Source organism: Hippocampus zosterae, chromosome 7 (assembly GCF_025434085.1).
Source record: "Hippocampus zosterae strain Florida chromosome 7, ASM2543408v3, whole genome shotgun sequence".
NCBI lineage: Eukaryota > Metazoa > Chordata > Actinopteri > Syngnathiformes > Syngnathidae > Hippocampus > Hippocampus zosterae.
Window position 1 is genome coordinate 6710904 of NC_067457.1, and position 17005 is coordinate 6727908.

General features: G+C 43.2%; 1 protein-coding gene across 4 annotated transcripts in view; it reads left to right on the forward strand.

Moving 5' to 3' along the window:
* Nucleotides 1–1622: 1622 nt before the first annotated feature.
* The window catches only part of rbfox3a (RNA binding fox-1 homolog 3a), a 222609-nt gene continuing 207226 nt past the window's right edge, over nt 1623–17005 (forward strand). For 2 of the 4 annotated variants that reach the window (XM_052070503.1, XM_052070501.1), the window contains exon 1: nt 10806–11114. Coding sequence is in view for 1 of the 4 variants with exons in the window: in XM_052070491.1 (XP_051926451.1) it covers nt 11220–11264 (45 nt within the window). In the remaining 3 variants the exon portion in view is untranslated. The other 2 variants (XM_052070502.1, XM_052070491.1) reach the window with 2 other exon arrangements.

The window sequence follows — 17005 nt, forward strand, 5'->3', positions numbered from 1 at the left end:
CTTGATCAGCAGGGCTTTACAACCTCCCTCTGAACACAGTTATCCACAAGGCTGTGGGAAAATGCAAGGCTGGTAAGAACTAGAAGGTTTGATTCACATCCAAAATAGCGACAGACACGTACACTGAGGAATGTTCGGCCAATTATTGTACCTTACATACTTATTCTCAATACAGGGAGAGACAATGTGGAATATGTTTCCACTGATCCAAAGATGAGGGTGGACAGAGTGGGAACTAGGGTCATCTTTGCATCTACAAAATTGTGAATTATAACTGTGTGGATATTTGTCTTTATTTTAATCTTAGTTGAAACACAAATCATAGAATAGACATTTGTGTTGATCGTAATTATTCCGACGGTTATAAATTACTTTTGTGACTTTTTTGACGTCATCTTCAGTTGACGTCTTCATGAAATGGAGCGACTCCTCGTCGCATATTACGTGACACACCGGCAGGTTGAGACCTCTGTTTCTTGTGAATGAGAACTATAATTTATTTATATAAAAATAATTTATTTCCGTTGTTTTACACATTTTCAATGAAATAAAATTAAATACATTTGAATTGTTTGCGTTGTGTCTCGTCACTGTATCTCTGATATTCGTACTTGCATGAAGCACCATGTCAATTTCCTGCTCGTAAATGCATTGAGGCGTATATTAACCAATTGCGTGAACTTTGATGCACGCACTTTTTTCAAGTGCATTGTGCGTAATTTTGAATGCCCAAACTTTAGAAATGGAGTACAGGAACCCCTTAACAGTGTGCTATATGGGGAATGGTGTGCACATTTGGACAGAGCCTTGGACTTGTGAGTGAGGATGTGTGTCAATTTACACACAACTCTGACCGTGACATTTGTTCAAAGCATCATCGCACAATGAATTCCACTACATGAACAGGAAATGGTTCAATTCGATCAAGGCACAAATAATCTGCAATCTACATGACCTGAGGGAATACACGCACGATTCATTCGTTCTACAGAAAAGCTCTGTGGATATGCGTTCGTCGCTTCAGATTAATAACACGAGGTGTGCTTGCTGCGTATTTAAAGTCGTGTGTCACGTGTGCCCAGTTGTTACCTGGATACAAATAACTTGCTCGTCTTATTCTGGGGAATGTGTGTATGTGTGTGTGTGTGGGGGGGGGGCATGTCCCCCCCCCCGTCTTCTTTTATTGGTATCACGTGCCTTAATTGTTCCATAACAGTCTTTGTTGTTGTTTTCAAATGCAGCGTAAACCAAATACGTCATTGTCGGGTTCGGAGATTCCCTCCGCCCCCTTTGTGGTCAAAAAGTGGTATTTCCCCATGTAAATGAGGCCAGACGTGCGCTGGCGTGGTCGTTTCGAACAGGTGCGATTATAAAATTTCATAAAATACGGATTTTAGTTTTTGGTGTGCTCATGCATACTCTAAATTTCAGTCGTGGGAACAAATTTAAAGCATATTCTAAGCATATTCGTAAATGAGGCCCCAATTCTCAGGTGCTGCTGCCTTACCTGTTTTGGGGGTTTTCCTCCTCCAACACACCTGATGCAAATGAGCAGTATCGTCGTCAGGCTTCGACGGAACTTGTTTTGAGCTGAGAAGTACGGTCAAATGTCTTGGAGTAAAAAAAAAATGGAAGGAAAGCGACTCTCAAGGACCGCAGTTACCCAGCCAATGCTTAAACGCACCATTATAAAAAACTACGATGAACTCACACCCCTTATTTGGATGTATTATCGGTGAGGACGCAGCCGTGTGAGCGGACGCAACCACGCATGAATGACGGCCAAGAACTGCAATGCACTACAATGCGGACAAGACACAAAACTTGTCAAAAGATGGGAGAACTACCTTACATCTGCTGCCACATCTTCTTCCTTCTACATCACGAGGCGCGTGAGGTAAGAAGCCCGGACTGCTCGGTAGCCTCGAGTACTGTAAAGCTCTTAAAGGTCTGCTCGTAAGGTTCCTGTATGTCTGCTTTGTGTTTTGGGTTGAACGTGCTTGCTATTCTTGAGCTGCGTGGCTTATTTTGTTCAGTAACTCGAGAATATAGCCCAAGTAACATCATACTATATTTTTCTGGCTCCAAAGCCCGTAGTCAGGGCTCAGATAGCCCATCATTTTTGGGGCTTCACCAAAATAAAAGTATCAACCTTCGGCCAGGGCTTCACCAAAATAAAAGTATCAACATTCAGCAACTTTTCACCTTGTAATAATAAATATAAAAGTGTGACACATAAAAGTGTGACACAAGACTCTCGTTCATTCGTTTTTTTGCGCCTTGCGTTCTCACTTCTTTTGCGGTCCCTCCCAGAAGGCGGCGTTTCTATGTCGAGGACTAACAGATCAGAGATGGGATTATTTTCAAGGTGTCTGAAGGAGAAATGACATTTGAGATTTGAGGCTTAACCTTATTTGTAATTTTCATACGAGGAAAAGAAATGAGATGATCGATTTTACGTCTCGTTCCCCCTCTCTGTGGGAATATTCAAACCCGCCCGTGAGGTTTCGCACCTTGTAGTACTGTCTGTCTTCCTAATCCCCTCCCTTGTACGGCTCCTTTGCCGAACATATTCTCGTTGACGTGCTTAAAGCGCAATCGAGCATAGATTTTCTCTTCCGTTTTGAAAAGTGTCATCTATGTTTAAGCCTCCGTTGTAGATCCGGGCGACTCGATGCTAGTCATACCGATGTTTCTATTTTATTTCATTTTTTTGCATGCCAGCAGTCTGTTTTGCCAGGCCAAACAGTACGCTATGAGGTCTGGATGCAATAGTGAACTCTGGACTGACCTTGAGTGCCCTTGGCGATTATTAATCAAGTTCACCTCTTCCTGGCAGCTGATAGGGTGCTGACATGTGTAATTCTCTCTGTCTCTGATCTCTCCCCTAGGACATGACCCACAGGGGCAGGGGGTGAAAAAAATATAACGAGTGCTCTACCTCAGCACATATCTTAGCATATGATTGACAGTCATTTCCACTTGGCTGTGACACACAGTCATCCCAACCTGCTGTAATTTATCATGGAAGGTTCGGTTTGAAAATTAATCTTGGCCTGAATGTTAATTGATTCGGGTCACAAGTTGATGGAAATGGTGTCAGACGTTTATTTTGGAGACGGCACGGCATTGTCAATCGGGGTGCTCTCGGGAATTGAATCGGAACAGATTTTGTATTTTGGGTCATCAGTCTGATGTTTCAGCAGTTATGACTGACTTGGACAGTGACCACACTTCTTCACAACATCTGCATCTGTAAACGACGACAGTGATCATAAGACCAAAAAGTCAAAAAAATTGGACGTTGCAATACGAAGGCAGTATTGAAATGCACAGACATATGAAGTGTGTTAGCGAACAGAAGAAAAAATCATCTGTGCACATCGAAATGTCATACACTCATCAGATTTGTGGAAGCTTGCGGCGATATCAGTCTTCTCGATTATAGCTCCCAAAATAATTGACATGTACACGGATCGCCATTCCAGAAGTCAGGCAGCACCTCACCGAAATCTCTTTTTTAAAGAAGTTTTCCACATGTGCTTTCTTTGTGTGATAGTGATTTCCACCCCCTTCGCCCCCGCCCCCCCTTTTTTTACTTCTCTTGCCATTCCATTAATCAGCATTAGCAAACAGTGCAATTAGTTCTGAATGAAAGGAGATTAATTTTTGTGTCTAATTTCTGCATCGGATCCCATTGAGACTCTATGTTTCACACGATGAATCGCAAGCATGGCTAGAATCTCAATCTAGCATTGTGAAAAGGGTCATATTTGAGCACGGACTTAATTTTCTGACTCAGTGCTTCAGCTTCCAGTGGTATAAATGGGGGGCGGGGGGATGGCAGTGGTGTATTGATGAAAAAAAAATGGCGCGCCGAATGTCTATGGGTGGCTCACGTTATTTTGAAATGCTGTCGTAAAGACATTTTGACCACATTTGTGCAGAACTTGTGACATGAAGAAACTCCCCCAAAGACCCATAGCTCAAATTGTACAAAGCAAATTGTTTGGGTAAAGAAAGAAATATAGACATATTGAAAAAAATCGATTAGATTTATTATTACTATTCTGATTATTAGTTACATTTTTCCTGTTCAAAATGCCACAAGTGAGCTTTTCAAGATATCGCCGTCAATTTCAGTCTTCAAGGCGCTTCTTTGTTAATTCAACACTTGTGAACCAGACACACAAATACAACCGTAGACACAGCGCCGAACAGCCGCTATCTTCGAAGAAAGCCATTAACTGAAGCACAAGCTACTCCCAATTTTCAAATATCTGGCGTCTACCATTACTGACCTACTCTGTGAATCACATTAGCAAGGATTCTTCTATCGGGGGCCAATTGGCCCAGAATGGGGGGGCGGGGGGGCAGAAGGGACATATTTAATGGTGGCACAGCTCATTAGATAACAGGGGTCATACACTTTCCCCACCTCATCTCTGTAACGGACAACGGAGCGTTCACAGGGGAGGCGAGGGATCGCATTACGTCGGAAAAGCTGAAATATGACTCACCTTGAAGGGCTGTTGGCATTTTAGGGAAGGAAAGAAAGATTAGCGCCGAACACTTCCAGCATCTGCTGCCATAGATCTCGCTCTTTGTCTCGTTCTTGCTGTTCCACCTGATTGATCGCACTAGTGTTAAAAAAAAAAAAAAAATCTCGCCCGAACTTTTGCAGACTTCCAGTCTGCTTGTCCACAGCTTCAATGCGAACACAGTCACTAGATGTGGTTCAACTGGTATTTAGTTTTTGTTTTGTTTTGTTTTTTCTTGTGCGGGTGCAAGGGGGTTGTGGGTATCGACTACAATGTATTGGTAGCCATGTTGCGAGAAAGACAGCCAAATGGAAGTAGTGACCAGACCACCTGGGAGAAATTCAATCTCAGTTTTTTTCTTGATCCCGTTGGAGGAAGAGAACTCCTTCTTGTCTGGGTGGCTCCAAACCGTGTCTCTCTTAATTCTCCCTATTAAGTTGTTGGAGCAGGATGGAAGAGTTTCGGAGACGGGTCAGGAGAGAACGTTATAAGGATGCAACAAATCTGATCGTATCACTTGCGGTGGAGAGTAGAGTTCCATCATCTGATTCAAATTAGTGTTTGTCCGTGGATGTCGAAGTCAGAGAAATAGCAAAGTTTTACTGATGCAACAGTGACATGTACCGGTAGGTTAAAAAAAACAAAACAAAAAAAAACATCGGAATTGTTTCGGCCGCTCTCTCTTGGAACACTTGCACCTCAGATAAAGGAGATGATCAATTTCCTGTCATCGTCGCCTGACATTGGTATGCGTGACGGTGCCTGTATGTCGGGAAAAGTGACATTGCTCCGTCAGCCGCGAGTCTCCGTTATCACCCCCCCCCCCCCCCCCCATTACCCTCCTTTCAGTTAGTATCAATAACCAGTTAAGACTTTTGGTAGAGATGAAAACAACCTGATCTGGGAAAATATTGCATAATCGATAGAAGATAATGCTTTCTGATTACTCAGGTACGTGTTTGGAGAGTCTAAACGGCTGGACCTTCCCTTTTGCTCTTGCACCCGTCGCAAGACCAAAAAAAAAAAAAAATCTATACCCAGCAAATACAATCTAATTTCTCTCTGCCCTGCCAGTTTAAATCGCCTGCATTAAATTAAGTTGGTTAGAAGAGATATCGATCACCTCGGCGGCCATCTTACTGCTGGCGCCTTGCACCGCCGGACTTGTAATCACTGTTGATCCCTTGGAGAAAATAACCCACACCGTTGGGTTATGAGTGTGTATATAATCGCTGTATGTAAGACAAAAGATAATACAAGTAACATACTTTAAAATTTTTTTATTTATTCTTTTTAATGTCAGCCATCAAACGGATCGTAAATACGTTAGCAAGGAATGCATCATTCCCCTCCCACCAAATATGAGCCGATCGAATCTACTCATTCAATTTGAACTCACTTAGTTCCCCCTCCCGAAATTTCAGTGGAGTCATCTTTTGTTCATCATCTCATTCATTCTCCTCGCATACCGGCGGACACGCTCTGCGTCCATACTGCTCTCTCTCTCTCTGCTTTCCTTGCCCCGCCGCCATGCCTTGAAACTACTCATTACCTCTCTACTCTATCTTTTCTCTCCAAACACTGCGTAGGATCACAGATCAATACAACTTTGTGAAGTGATTCCCCTCTTAAGAGTAGAGCTCTCTCTTTCCCCGCCTTTTTTTTTCAGACCAGAATGCAGAGGATTTTTTTTTCCGCCCCAATGTTTCTGCAATGATAACTTAGACATTTCGCTCACATTTATCTTTCCGACACAGTTACTGTATGAATATATGCTCCCCCCCCCAAAAAAAATTGTGGATCAAGTATGAGGTAAATTAAAAATGGCGTCCCTTGGAAATTACATTTTTACGTTCCATTTGTTGACCACCTTTGTACAAATCTTAATTATAACCGTTATCTTGAATGCTAAAGTGGCATCTCGAGAGTAGCAGCAATTCATTTGTGTTAGCTTGTACAAAGCACATCCGCGTTGCGGCGAGGAGAACTTTGCGCAACCGACACTGTCACGTTTGTGGGCAGCAGATGGCGAGCGTTTTATCAATTTGCCACGTGAATGCGAACTGGGAGCTCTCGAACACAAAATACAAACTTGAATACATCGAAATAATGGCACATCGGGTGAGACTGACGTGCCGGAGATGCAGACGACGCCGCGGATTTGCCGTCGGGTAATTGCTGTGTGCTCCAAACCGTTCGCACTCACGTTCACGCCTGCGGTCACTAATTGGGGAAGCGATGAAATCGCCCGCTGGCTAGGTAGCGCGTAATTAGTCGAATGAGCATCAAACCCACTTTTTGATGAATGCTAAATCTGTCTGTTTCCGTCAAAATAAGCCCAATGATCAAGAGCGAATGGCCAATTAACCTGCCCTAGCGCTCGTCTCGCTAAAATTAGCCCAGTTTTTAGCCTGCGGCTCAATCCCTGCCGCTGCTCACTCGGCCCGCATTTATTGCCGGGCCATTTGGCGAGGACGACTTTCTCGCTGACTGGGGTGGCACTTGTGGTTCGCGATGACATATGAGGCTTTGAGAAGTTTGCCATCCTGTTCTCAATCAGTTACCTCAACCACTAGGTGGACCTTGTCACCTCGGTTTCCATTTATGTCGTCGTTTTTCTTTTTTTTTGCCTGTTTCTCTCAGTCGGGATTGAGGTGAGAGCAAAATGTGGATCCAAGTGGAAGGCAAGCATTGGAGGATTCTCACAAAGTATGAAAAAAAAATTGTGACAAAACTTTGGTAGAATAATGAAATCTATTAAATAAAAGTATGGGAGCCACCTGGGCTGCTGCAGATGTGTTTTTGTGTCTCATAAAACTTGCCACCTTGTATTTTTAAACTTTTTTTTTCAGTGTCTGTTGCTTCTCTGTTGAAATGAAAAAAAAAAGTGAGTTATTGTCAATTAAAAACAGATCTAACGGCAAGGACCCCGACAGGAAATTTACTTTTGAGAATATTACACACCAAACAAAACATCACCGGTATTCTAAACACTCGCTTTCATTTAGCAGCTGGCACCTCTCCAACTTTTAAACAACCCCTTTTCTTTTTTTTATTTTTGAATCCCCCCCAGCTGCATAGAAGAAAATTGCATTTATTTGATAAAGCGCGCTCATTGACTCCACTTTCATCTGGGAGCTATTGATGCGATGTCAGCTTGCCGGAATGCAATGTGAAGGAAGTGTTAGGAATCCTAAAAAAAATAAAATAATAATAATAAAATAACTTCAAAACATAAAGCCTGATGGGAATCATGAATGCAATTTGGTTGTGCATTCTTGTCACTCCCAGTCTCAAGTCCTGCGATAAGTCAAGTGACCTCAAGTCTGCTGGTTCGATATTCATCGATGTGACTTGAAATTTTTTTGAGGGTTGTTTTTGTCTAGGCAAAATTAATAATACATCTCCTCTGTACTCGTAGAGGATGACGGATGGCCTTTTGACTTGTTTTTAGTATCTTTGATTGAATAGCCGCATCTTGTTTCCAGTCGAACAAATGAGTTTCAGTAGCCACCACCATCGGGTTTGCCCTGAAATGAGGTCCTTTTTTATTAGCCGTCTCTCCAGGGAGTAAATCGAAGTTAGGCGAGCGAGAAAGTGTGTGTGCGCGAGTGCTGGGGGGTTGTGGAGGGACTGGCAAATCGTAGTCATCTCTTCGCTCAATGGATGCGCTTTTGGTCTTGAACGAAGTAGAAACGGAATACAAAGCAGTCGTGATCAAAATAGGAAATTGCAGCTTCCTATTTTACATTCCGCCCGTGGAGAGTCCCAAACATTGTCAGCGGATCGAGTTGAGTCTTGTGTCATGGTGGAGATGAGCGTCGTCATTACTAAGCAGGTATTTCACAGCAGAACGGAGGCTGTTTTTTTCTTTTTTCGCAGAAGCGAAGCAGATGGGAGGAGTCAGGACCCTGACACGACGGAAGTGAAAAAGTTTAGTCAACGCGGCCAAAATTCACTCGGTTGCAAGGGATTTATTTCAATAACAATGTCGCAAATGTCATCTGAGGTCCAATTGCAAATCATGACACTTAATTTTTTTTTTTTTTGAGAAACGGACATTCAATGTATGCCATTTGAAGCAGTAAAAAAAAAATTGTGGGGGGTGTAATTTATTTTTCAGATACTAGAATAACTTTAACCCTTTGAGGGACAGTGGTGACAAATGTGGACATCTTAGCATGTTATCAGGTTACAGGGTGCATGAAAGTGTTCAAAAACGATTTCAAAAATATTGCTGGCCGCCATGTTCATTGACCACGCCCCTAGATAACAGTAACGTGTTTTAACCGCACACACGGCGACGCCCAGTAGAACTCATCTATAGTGTTCATCGTGAAAAAATGAAGCCATATATATACTATACTAAGCCAATACATACTATGAAATAAGTTTACCGATTGCGACTCCACTTTTGACGTGAAAAGATGCAGTCCCGGATGGTCGTTTGACGGCACAAAATACTTTGGTCTGGCACATGCATCTAATTGCCACACGTTCGCTACCAGTAAATGAAACAAAACGTGGCTTTAATGCGGTTGCTGACTGACCCAAGATTACCAGCGTGATGCATTTGCTTTTTCTGGAAAGGTAACGTGTTTGTTTGCCAATTTCACTAGCCTCCGTCAGATTAAATTTATTGGCGGTGGGGAGTGGGGTGGGAGATGAGGATACCTCGCCTTGAGTGTGTGCGTGTTCAAACGGTCTGCGCGAGTGCTTGTGTGCCTACTTTGCCAAGAGAGATGATTATCTATTTACAGATGCCACCCACAAAATCCCAAGACCTTTTACTGCGGGGGCTGACTGAGCGAGCAAAAGAGAAACGCAACAGGAAATAGAGGCGCAGATTTTGTCTGTAATATTTTATTTGTCTGATTTGTCCCTTGAGCTTGCTCTCTCTCTCTCTCTCTCTCTCTCACTTTTGAAATATTTGTTTTTAAACCACAGTCGTTTGTATCCTTTCACATCTAACTACTTTTCATAATCACCTGGCACTGGTTTTAATCCAACCGTGGCCTTTATGATTCAATTTTATGACGACGTGAACGGATCTTCACGTCGAAACCTGATGACTGTGTTTCTTTTGTTGACCGGTGTGTCGGCCGAGCTGTAAAAGGACACACTGGTCACTTTTTGTTGACATACACGGAGGTCGGGATGGAGTGGGGGTGAGGGGAGGGGGTGAGTCGCCCTTTGCCATTTATTGTTATTTCAGTCTAATAATTATAATATTTAAATGAATGAGAGCTGCCTATTTATGGCGCTGCGCCCTTCCCTAGCATCATATTTGCAGGATTAGTCACATACAGTATCGTCGTAAATATTCATACACAGGAACATTGGGAAGTGCAACGATTTAATCAAATTTAATTGTCAAAAAAAGTCAGGATTTCTTTTCAGTTGATACAAATGGGATTTCAGTTTCTTAACTCTAAAACTGTCTGTTTTTCTGTTCTCCTTCAGGATAGCGGACTTGTTATATTTGTGTTGAATCAAGTATAAAACATTTGCTTGGATTAGTTAAAAAAAAAAAGGAACTTTTGACCCCCCCCCCCCCAACATTTTACAGGCCAAACCAATCATAATAAATTTGTTTTCTTCACTGTTAATTTGAAAAAATGTCCTGTATTTGGATCAAGGGATGGCAAGTTTTCGGATGAATGCACAAAATAACCACCAGAAGAATCAATTTTTTTATTAAAAGCGCAGCCCATATGTGAAGTCATGATTTTACTCCACATGTAAGCTACGAAGCTGTAATTTGCCTCTGTTATTATCAAACTGAGTATGTGGTGGTGTTAATGGCAAACGCATCGTGGCGAAGGTGATTACTCGTGTCTATATCTTATTTTATGATGCAAAGCGTGCCACACCTATGAGCGCAAAGACTGCGCTCCATGATTTTAACCATTTTTTTTTTCTATTCAGAGTTCAACCTTTGACAGATAAGCTATTGTATTTTTTTTCCCCCTCAGCTTTGCCGAATTTTAGCCTTGCTGTCAGATAACTGCCTTATAAGCACTGCAAAAAAGTAAAATACAAAACACACTCAACATGCAGTATCGTGCCCTCCTTAACCTTTGATTCAATGCTCGAGTGGAGACTATTATTTAGCCGTCTAAATGTTATCTGGAGGCCCCAGAAATCCACATGCACAGATCCCCTCTTTCTGACACGCTCTCAACTGTGTAGGTTCAATCTCCTCCCACAGTGAATGGGGAGCATGGCGACTGTAGTTTGCTCACTCAGCCCACACCGAAAGCATCCCCACACTCGTGCCTCCACACGTTCCTCAGCATCCTTCTCCTCCCTGTAAATCTCCCCTCCTCCTCTTCTTCCTCCTCCTCCTACTGTATGTCCCTCTCCGCTCACGCTCTCTCGGTCTCAGCGTTGCTCGGAGCAGTTGTTCGGCAGAGCGGCGATACATTTGCACAGCGTGCGTTTTCGGCGGCGGCAGACTGCGGGCGAACTGGCAAGAAAGGGAGCAGAGAGTCTGATAGAAAAAGGGAGAGTGAATGGCAAGCGAGGCAGGACTGAGCGGAACCGGAGAGAAAGCAGCACTCCTCATTTGTTGTAAGTACCCAACTGGGCGTTCGTTCGGTCACGATTGAGAAGCGCTTTTCATGGCGAAAAGGATTCCGAAGAAGTGCATAGGAAGTACGCGCCGTCACTTTCAACATGTTGGCTGGACTTTGTTTGTGTTGCCCAATGGGGTGGGAAACTGTGAGTCGTTCTTCTAGTTCTTGTGGGAGTTTTGTTGTAAAGTGGTGATGTATTCACGGTTGCTTGTCTTTGCTTGCGTTTCCTCTGGTCCAGCGGTCGATGTTTGTTTTTAGTTTTTCTCACTTTCTTAAATGGTTTCGCATGGATTGTAGCGAAACAAAAACTTGAAGGATCGTCCGAGTATCTGTACTTTTTTTGCAGTGATGTTGCGGAGAAGAGGAAGGACCGGGAGTTTCGGCTGGTGATGAGGAAAAAAGTAGAACTGGAATTCAGATGTACTTCCCTGCTAACTATTCTTTTGACAGCACCAAAAAGATTTTTAGGCGTTCTTAAATGCAAAATATTCCATTAAACTGTGACCCGGAACGATTATAACTTTGTGATGAATATGTCAGGTTGTTAGTTATACGGTGATATGTGCTGTTCCTTATACCCTGAAACATTCCCCAGAGTAAAAAACAAATCGCGCCGTTAAAAGCATATTATGCCGCTTCAAAAATCACCTGGAAACGCGCCTTCTTGAAATGTCATCTAAATGCAGATGTTTTTCCAAGATATTAAACAGAGCGCCGCTAGAGACCGTTACCTCCGTCACGACAAGTGTTTTTAGTTCCACAAATGTATGTGTGTTGAGGCGGCGGGGCGGTGTGGGGGGGTTCCCGGAGGAATGACAGAAATTGTATTTTGGCGGCACTGGGCTCTGTTGTTGGGATTTCCTTTCCCAGCCAACATGTCGTGGATGACACTTGGCAATGGTGTGTAGAGGCTCAGCGTGGAGTGGCAGGAGTGTTTCCTGGGGCCGCATGCAGGGAGATCTTTTTGATTCAAGAGGGTAGCGTCACTTTTTCAGAGAGGTGGCAAAGTCTGGTTTGGGCGGTGGTGGTGGTGGTGGTGGGGGGTGTGTGATTGGTGAACCAAAACTTGGTGCTTGCAAATGAATTGAAAATATTGTGATAGCGTATGTTATATGGATGAGTCTTTTTAACTCATTCATTCCCAAAGACGTTTTTAACCGTCTTTTCAGACTCGATCTAGAATTGGCTGCTACTGAATGAGTTAATTTGTTGAGGCAGGCATATGTGCTGACAGGATTTTCTTGCCGAAACAAAGTGAAACTTTTGTATTCACAATATGAAAGAAAAAATGTGGGTGCAGGTGTAAGGTAGAGAAGTGGAAGTAATTTGGTTTAATCTTTGTCATTAGTGATAGGTTCCAGCTCACTTATGACCCTAGTTTGAACAACAACAACAAAAAAGTTAATGTAAAAATGAATAGATGGCCTTGTCGGGTTTCTTTGTTTTATACAATAGATGGCAGCATGGATACCTTTTCCAAGAGCAGAACATTTCCGGTGTCAATGTTGTAAAGTAGCCTAGCATCAAGGCGCATTAGCATGATCTAAAATCTTCAACTTGAAGCACAACACATCACCATGATGTACGCTTTTTTTTTCTTTGCGCAAAGCAAAGTGCGCACGTCCAAATGAAAACCCCAAAATTTGGAAACGATAAGGCCGACTTCAGATAAATGTCATCTCAGTCCGGTACCTAAAGCTTTGCGCAGGAATTACTAAACAAATGATATACTGTATGCGGGTTCTACTCTTAGACCCCCCTACCAAGATAAGAACAAGGAAATATATTGTTTCTATAGAGTGGCTGTCAGGTTCACTTAGCCAGCGTTCAGTTTCCACTCAAGTTAAATCTGTGCATCAACGTTTATGGAGATGTCGCTTAACGATGTTTGGCTAAGTGCGATATTTTACATCCACTTTTAAATAGATTGTTGTGGTAAGCCTCTTTTGTTTGTCAAATAATGAATGCACAGCGTAGTAGCGAGGGTTGTATGTAAGCTTATGGGTATTGTCTGATATGCTGCAGTGACAAAATCGCCCCCCCGCCTGAAGCTTAATCCCTCTCCACAACAATGCAAGATGGATGGCGGCGTGTTTGAGAGCTGAGCGAAATCGTCGGAGAGACACGGATGGGGGGGTGCGGGGGGGGGGGGGAAGTGACAATTCGCCGTGAAGCCACATGGTGCGATGTGGATGTTGGGGACGGCGGTGCACTCGCGCGCTCTTCCAGGAAGAACCAAGAGAAGGATTTGCATGTGAACAAGGGCTTTAGGGGATATGCAAGCTGCTAATGTGACTTCAGAGAGAGTCTTGGGCAAACGTTTGGCGCCTTCAAAAACAGGTGTTCTCCAAACGTTTTTTTCTTTGCAGCTCTTGTCACTCTCTGGTGTCTCTGTCTTTGTCCGCTTTGAGCAGTCGTTCAGGACTGGGCGAGGGCTAGCAGATGCGCCGCGGCTAGCTTTGTGTCCGTATTGCGGGTTTAAGTTTTGTTTTTGCCAAAGTGTTTTTTACAAAAGTGCGGAGGGCCCGAGTGTACCATCTGTTCCGTTGATATAGAGGAAAGAAAAAATTATGTTCGGGAATGGCAAGTCCTTTACCCAGAGGACATGATTTATAGACGTGCTCAATTACATAAAAACAAAACAAAAACATGTCTATCAACCTATATGCATGCAGTGACAGGTTGCCGTCTCCAAATGCGACAACAATATTAAGCGTGGCCCAAAGGAACTCTGATCATCTTAGTCTTGACCGATGAGAGCTTTGGAGTGGAAACAATACAGCACGTCCATCAGCCACGCGAGTTGAAGAGGAGCTCATCGGCTCGGCGATGAAGTGCTTCCTCCGCGGGTGAAAATGCTTTTTGGGTGCTTGCTTTCGTTCCGCACTCTGGGCTCCAGTCCAAGTCGAAGTCGGTCGTCTTCTCAATTCTGCGTTGTGATTCACTGTTTTGAATGCAAAGGCAATTATAGGATTCATTTCATAGGCAGAAATTTTCTAAATTTTTCGTAATAACTTTCAATACGCTGAGAGTTCGTATCTGTTGACCCGCATTATGCGTGTCGTCGGATTGTAATCTCCTGCGCCGATTCGGTCTCACGGCATGCTCTTCAAAATTTTCCACTCAGAACTATACAGTCGGTACCAAATTCCATTTCATATTATACGCCGGCTCATCTCACAACTACCGGGGTAATTTACCGACGTCATTGAAATTCATATAAATTCTCCTCCAATCGACAGTCGGCTCTTCGCCACCAAACTCCCAGTCGGTGATGACAACGAGACCTAAATTACGTTCACGTTCAATGGTGAGCCCCCCCCCTCTCAGCCTTATTTATGTCAGGAGACCGCAGCCGAGACACACTCCCATAAATCTGTTTCCGCTGCCGACCACACACGTCAATGTCACAACAACTCCCCCCACACACACACACATTTAAGCATTTGACAGGCCTGCTTCAGAAAGATAGCACGATTTAATGCAAGTCCTGGGGGTGTGTGGGGGGGGCGAAGGTTAAGAAAAAAAGGGAGTGAAGTGGTATTAGCTGGTGAAAAGGGTTTTAGGTGGTGTAGGTGGGATCTTTAGGAAAGGGAGATCCAGGCATGTCAGGTAAATGGTTAGTGTGAAATGAAACAGTTGTGAAGGCGCTTGTCGTTTCCAGAAGATCAAGGACAGTCATAAAGAATCCCCCCCATACGTTTTTGTAATCACCAAACCAACCTCGATGAGCACATTTTTGATATTGAGGTGTCACATCAAACATCCTGGGATCCATTTTGTTGCATCGTTGCCCTTCTGGTGGACATTTCTTTCAAAACTTTTAATGCGAACGTGATTGGACAATTCCCGACTTGTAATGATTTTGCCTTTCAGCACAATGGTTGGAAATAAAACATGTGAGGCTCATTTGAGAGAAAAGAATTTTATTTTCGTGGAATTTCTTGGCTTTTAAAAACTCACCTTGACCCGCAAACAACCACGGGGGGGACAAATGTGACGAATGGAATTTGCACTTTTTTAGGATAGATTTTCCTTTTGAATTTTACTTTTGCGTACTCTTCTGTCTTTGCCACTGCGATGCGCCACTTCTCTTGTCGTCCGAAACGAGCGGCCTCGATGCTTGCCAATCCCGGCCCGTTCGGTGCGGCTGGTAGTCTGCTTCGGTGACAGGTTACAATGTTGACTTTTAAATCCGTAGAGATGAAGAAAACTCACCGAAGCATCGTAGACGCCGGCTGGGGGGGAAAAAAAAAGCACACTTGCATTGTCGTCTTACTGCCATTTTTTTTCTTTCTCCCCATTGTACTCCTGTGTATTTATTCCCTATACATGTTCAATCCATTCTTCTTATCTTGTGCGTGTGTGTGTGTGTGTGTGTGTGTATGTATATATATACTATATATATATTATTTTTTTTCTCGACTGTCAGTCATGCACTATGCCTCTTTACCTTATTCTCCTTTTATGTTTTTCTTCCTCCTATCATCCCTGGTGCACCTCACAGCCAAGAAGGGGACCGAAAGTCACGCGGAAGATGAAGTGCGTGCGTGCGTGTGTGTGTGAACAGGAGGGGTCTTCATATTCTTGTAAAGGGCCTGGATGTTGACAGCTACGGGGAAAGGACAGCGGACCCTTCTTATTGTGAAATAGAGGGAGGGGAAGAGTTGACAGGGCTGCAGGGAAGAAAGACAAGTATGAGTTGCTTTTGCTATTAAAACGTCCATTCAATTTCTTCAGCAATAAAAAAAAAAAATTGGACACATTTGCGATTTCTACAAAATGACATCAAGCTAAAGAATCCTGACTTGCAAACATACATACAAATGAGATTCATTTGATGTGCATGTTATTATTCTTTTTTTTTCAACCGGTACTGTATCGGATCAAAAATCCAAATTACAAACGGTCACAAGGCAGATTGATCAAATGACCTTCCTGTTTTGTTTTTTAAACCAATTGACTTCCTCCAGTGCATAACTTGGAAGACAGGCGCACACGTCACCACCCGGCAACGGGAATGTAGCAAAAAACACAAAATACTGTGGTCAAAACAGACTGTAGCTAATCCAAACAATTTATCGTGTATGAATCAGGACCACGCTCACAATATTATGTATCCTCGGACATCTCCCTGCGTAACACATTCCGCATCCGCAAAATGCAACAACTCGCGCATGAACATTATACGTCCGCAAGAAATTGTTTAAGACACTTTGAAAAACAGAATAAATGTCTCGCTTGCCTTTTCTACATTCGTTAATTCTTGCGTCATCAGCGCGATGCAACCTAGCATTCGAGAAGCGGCATTCCCAGCATACTTTGCTTACGGCTGCTGTACGTCACGTGTAATGACAATGAAGGACTTTTTTGGGGGGGAAAAAAAACAAGAATTTAGAATGTTTTTCTGTTCAGTACATTAAATCGGACAGCGTTTCCCATTCCGCTAGCGAGCTCCTGTCACGAGATAGTCAAGCCAAAGGGGTTGTTAGTGCGTTGTTGAGCGCCACAACGCTGTTTTCCAATTAAGACACATTAACATCTTCCCCTCAAACCACCAAAGGTCTGTCGAAAGAAACTCCGGGGAAATGTCCCATCCTTGATCTAAATGCTAATCATTTGTTGCGCTGTCAATGGAAAAGAAAAAAAAACAACAACAATCGGACCCACAGCCCTCTGCCTCATATTTTTATCGGACGAGGATGGATTAACCATTTTGGGGACAGCGGTTATGTGATCAGGTTACAGGGTGCATGAAAGGGTTTAAGTTTTTTTTTTTTGTGGGGGGTGACTTTTATGGTTTTGCTGTCTGTGTTGTTTGTTTCAGCAGGAACTCATTATGGCAAAAAAAAGTTGTTTTTTTTCCCTTCCAGTGAAGTACTGGTA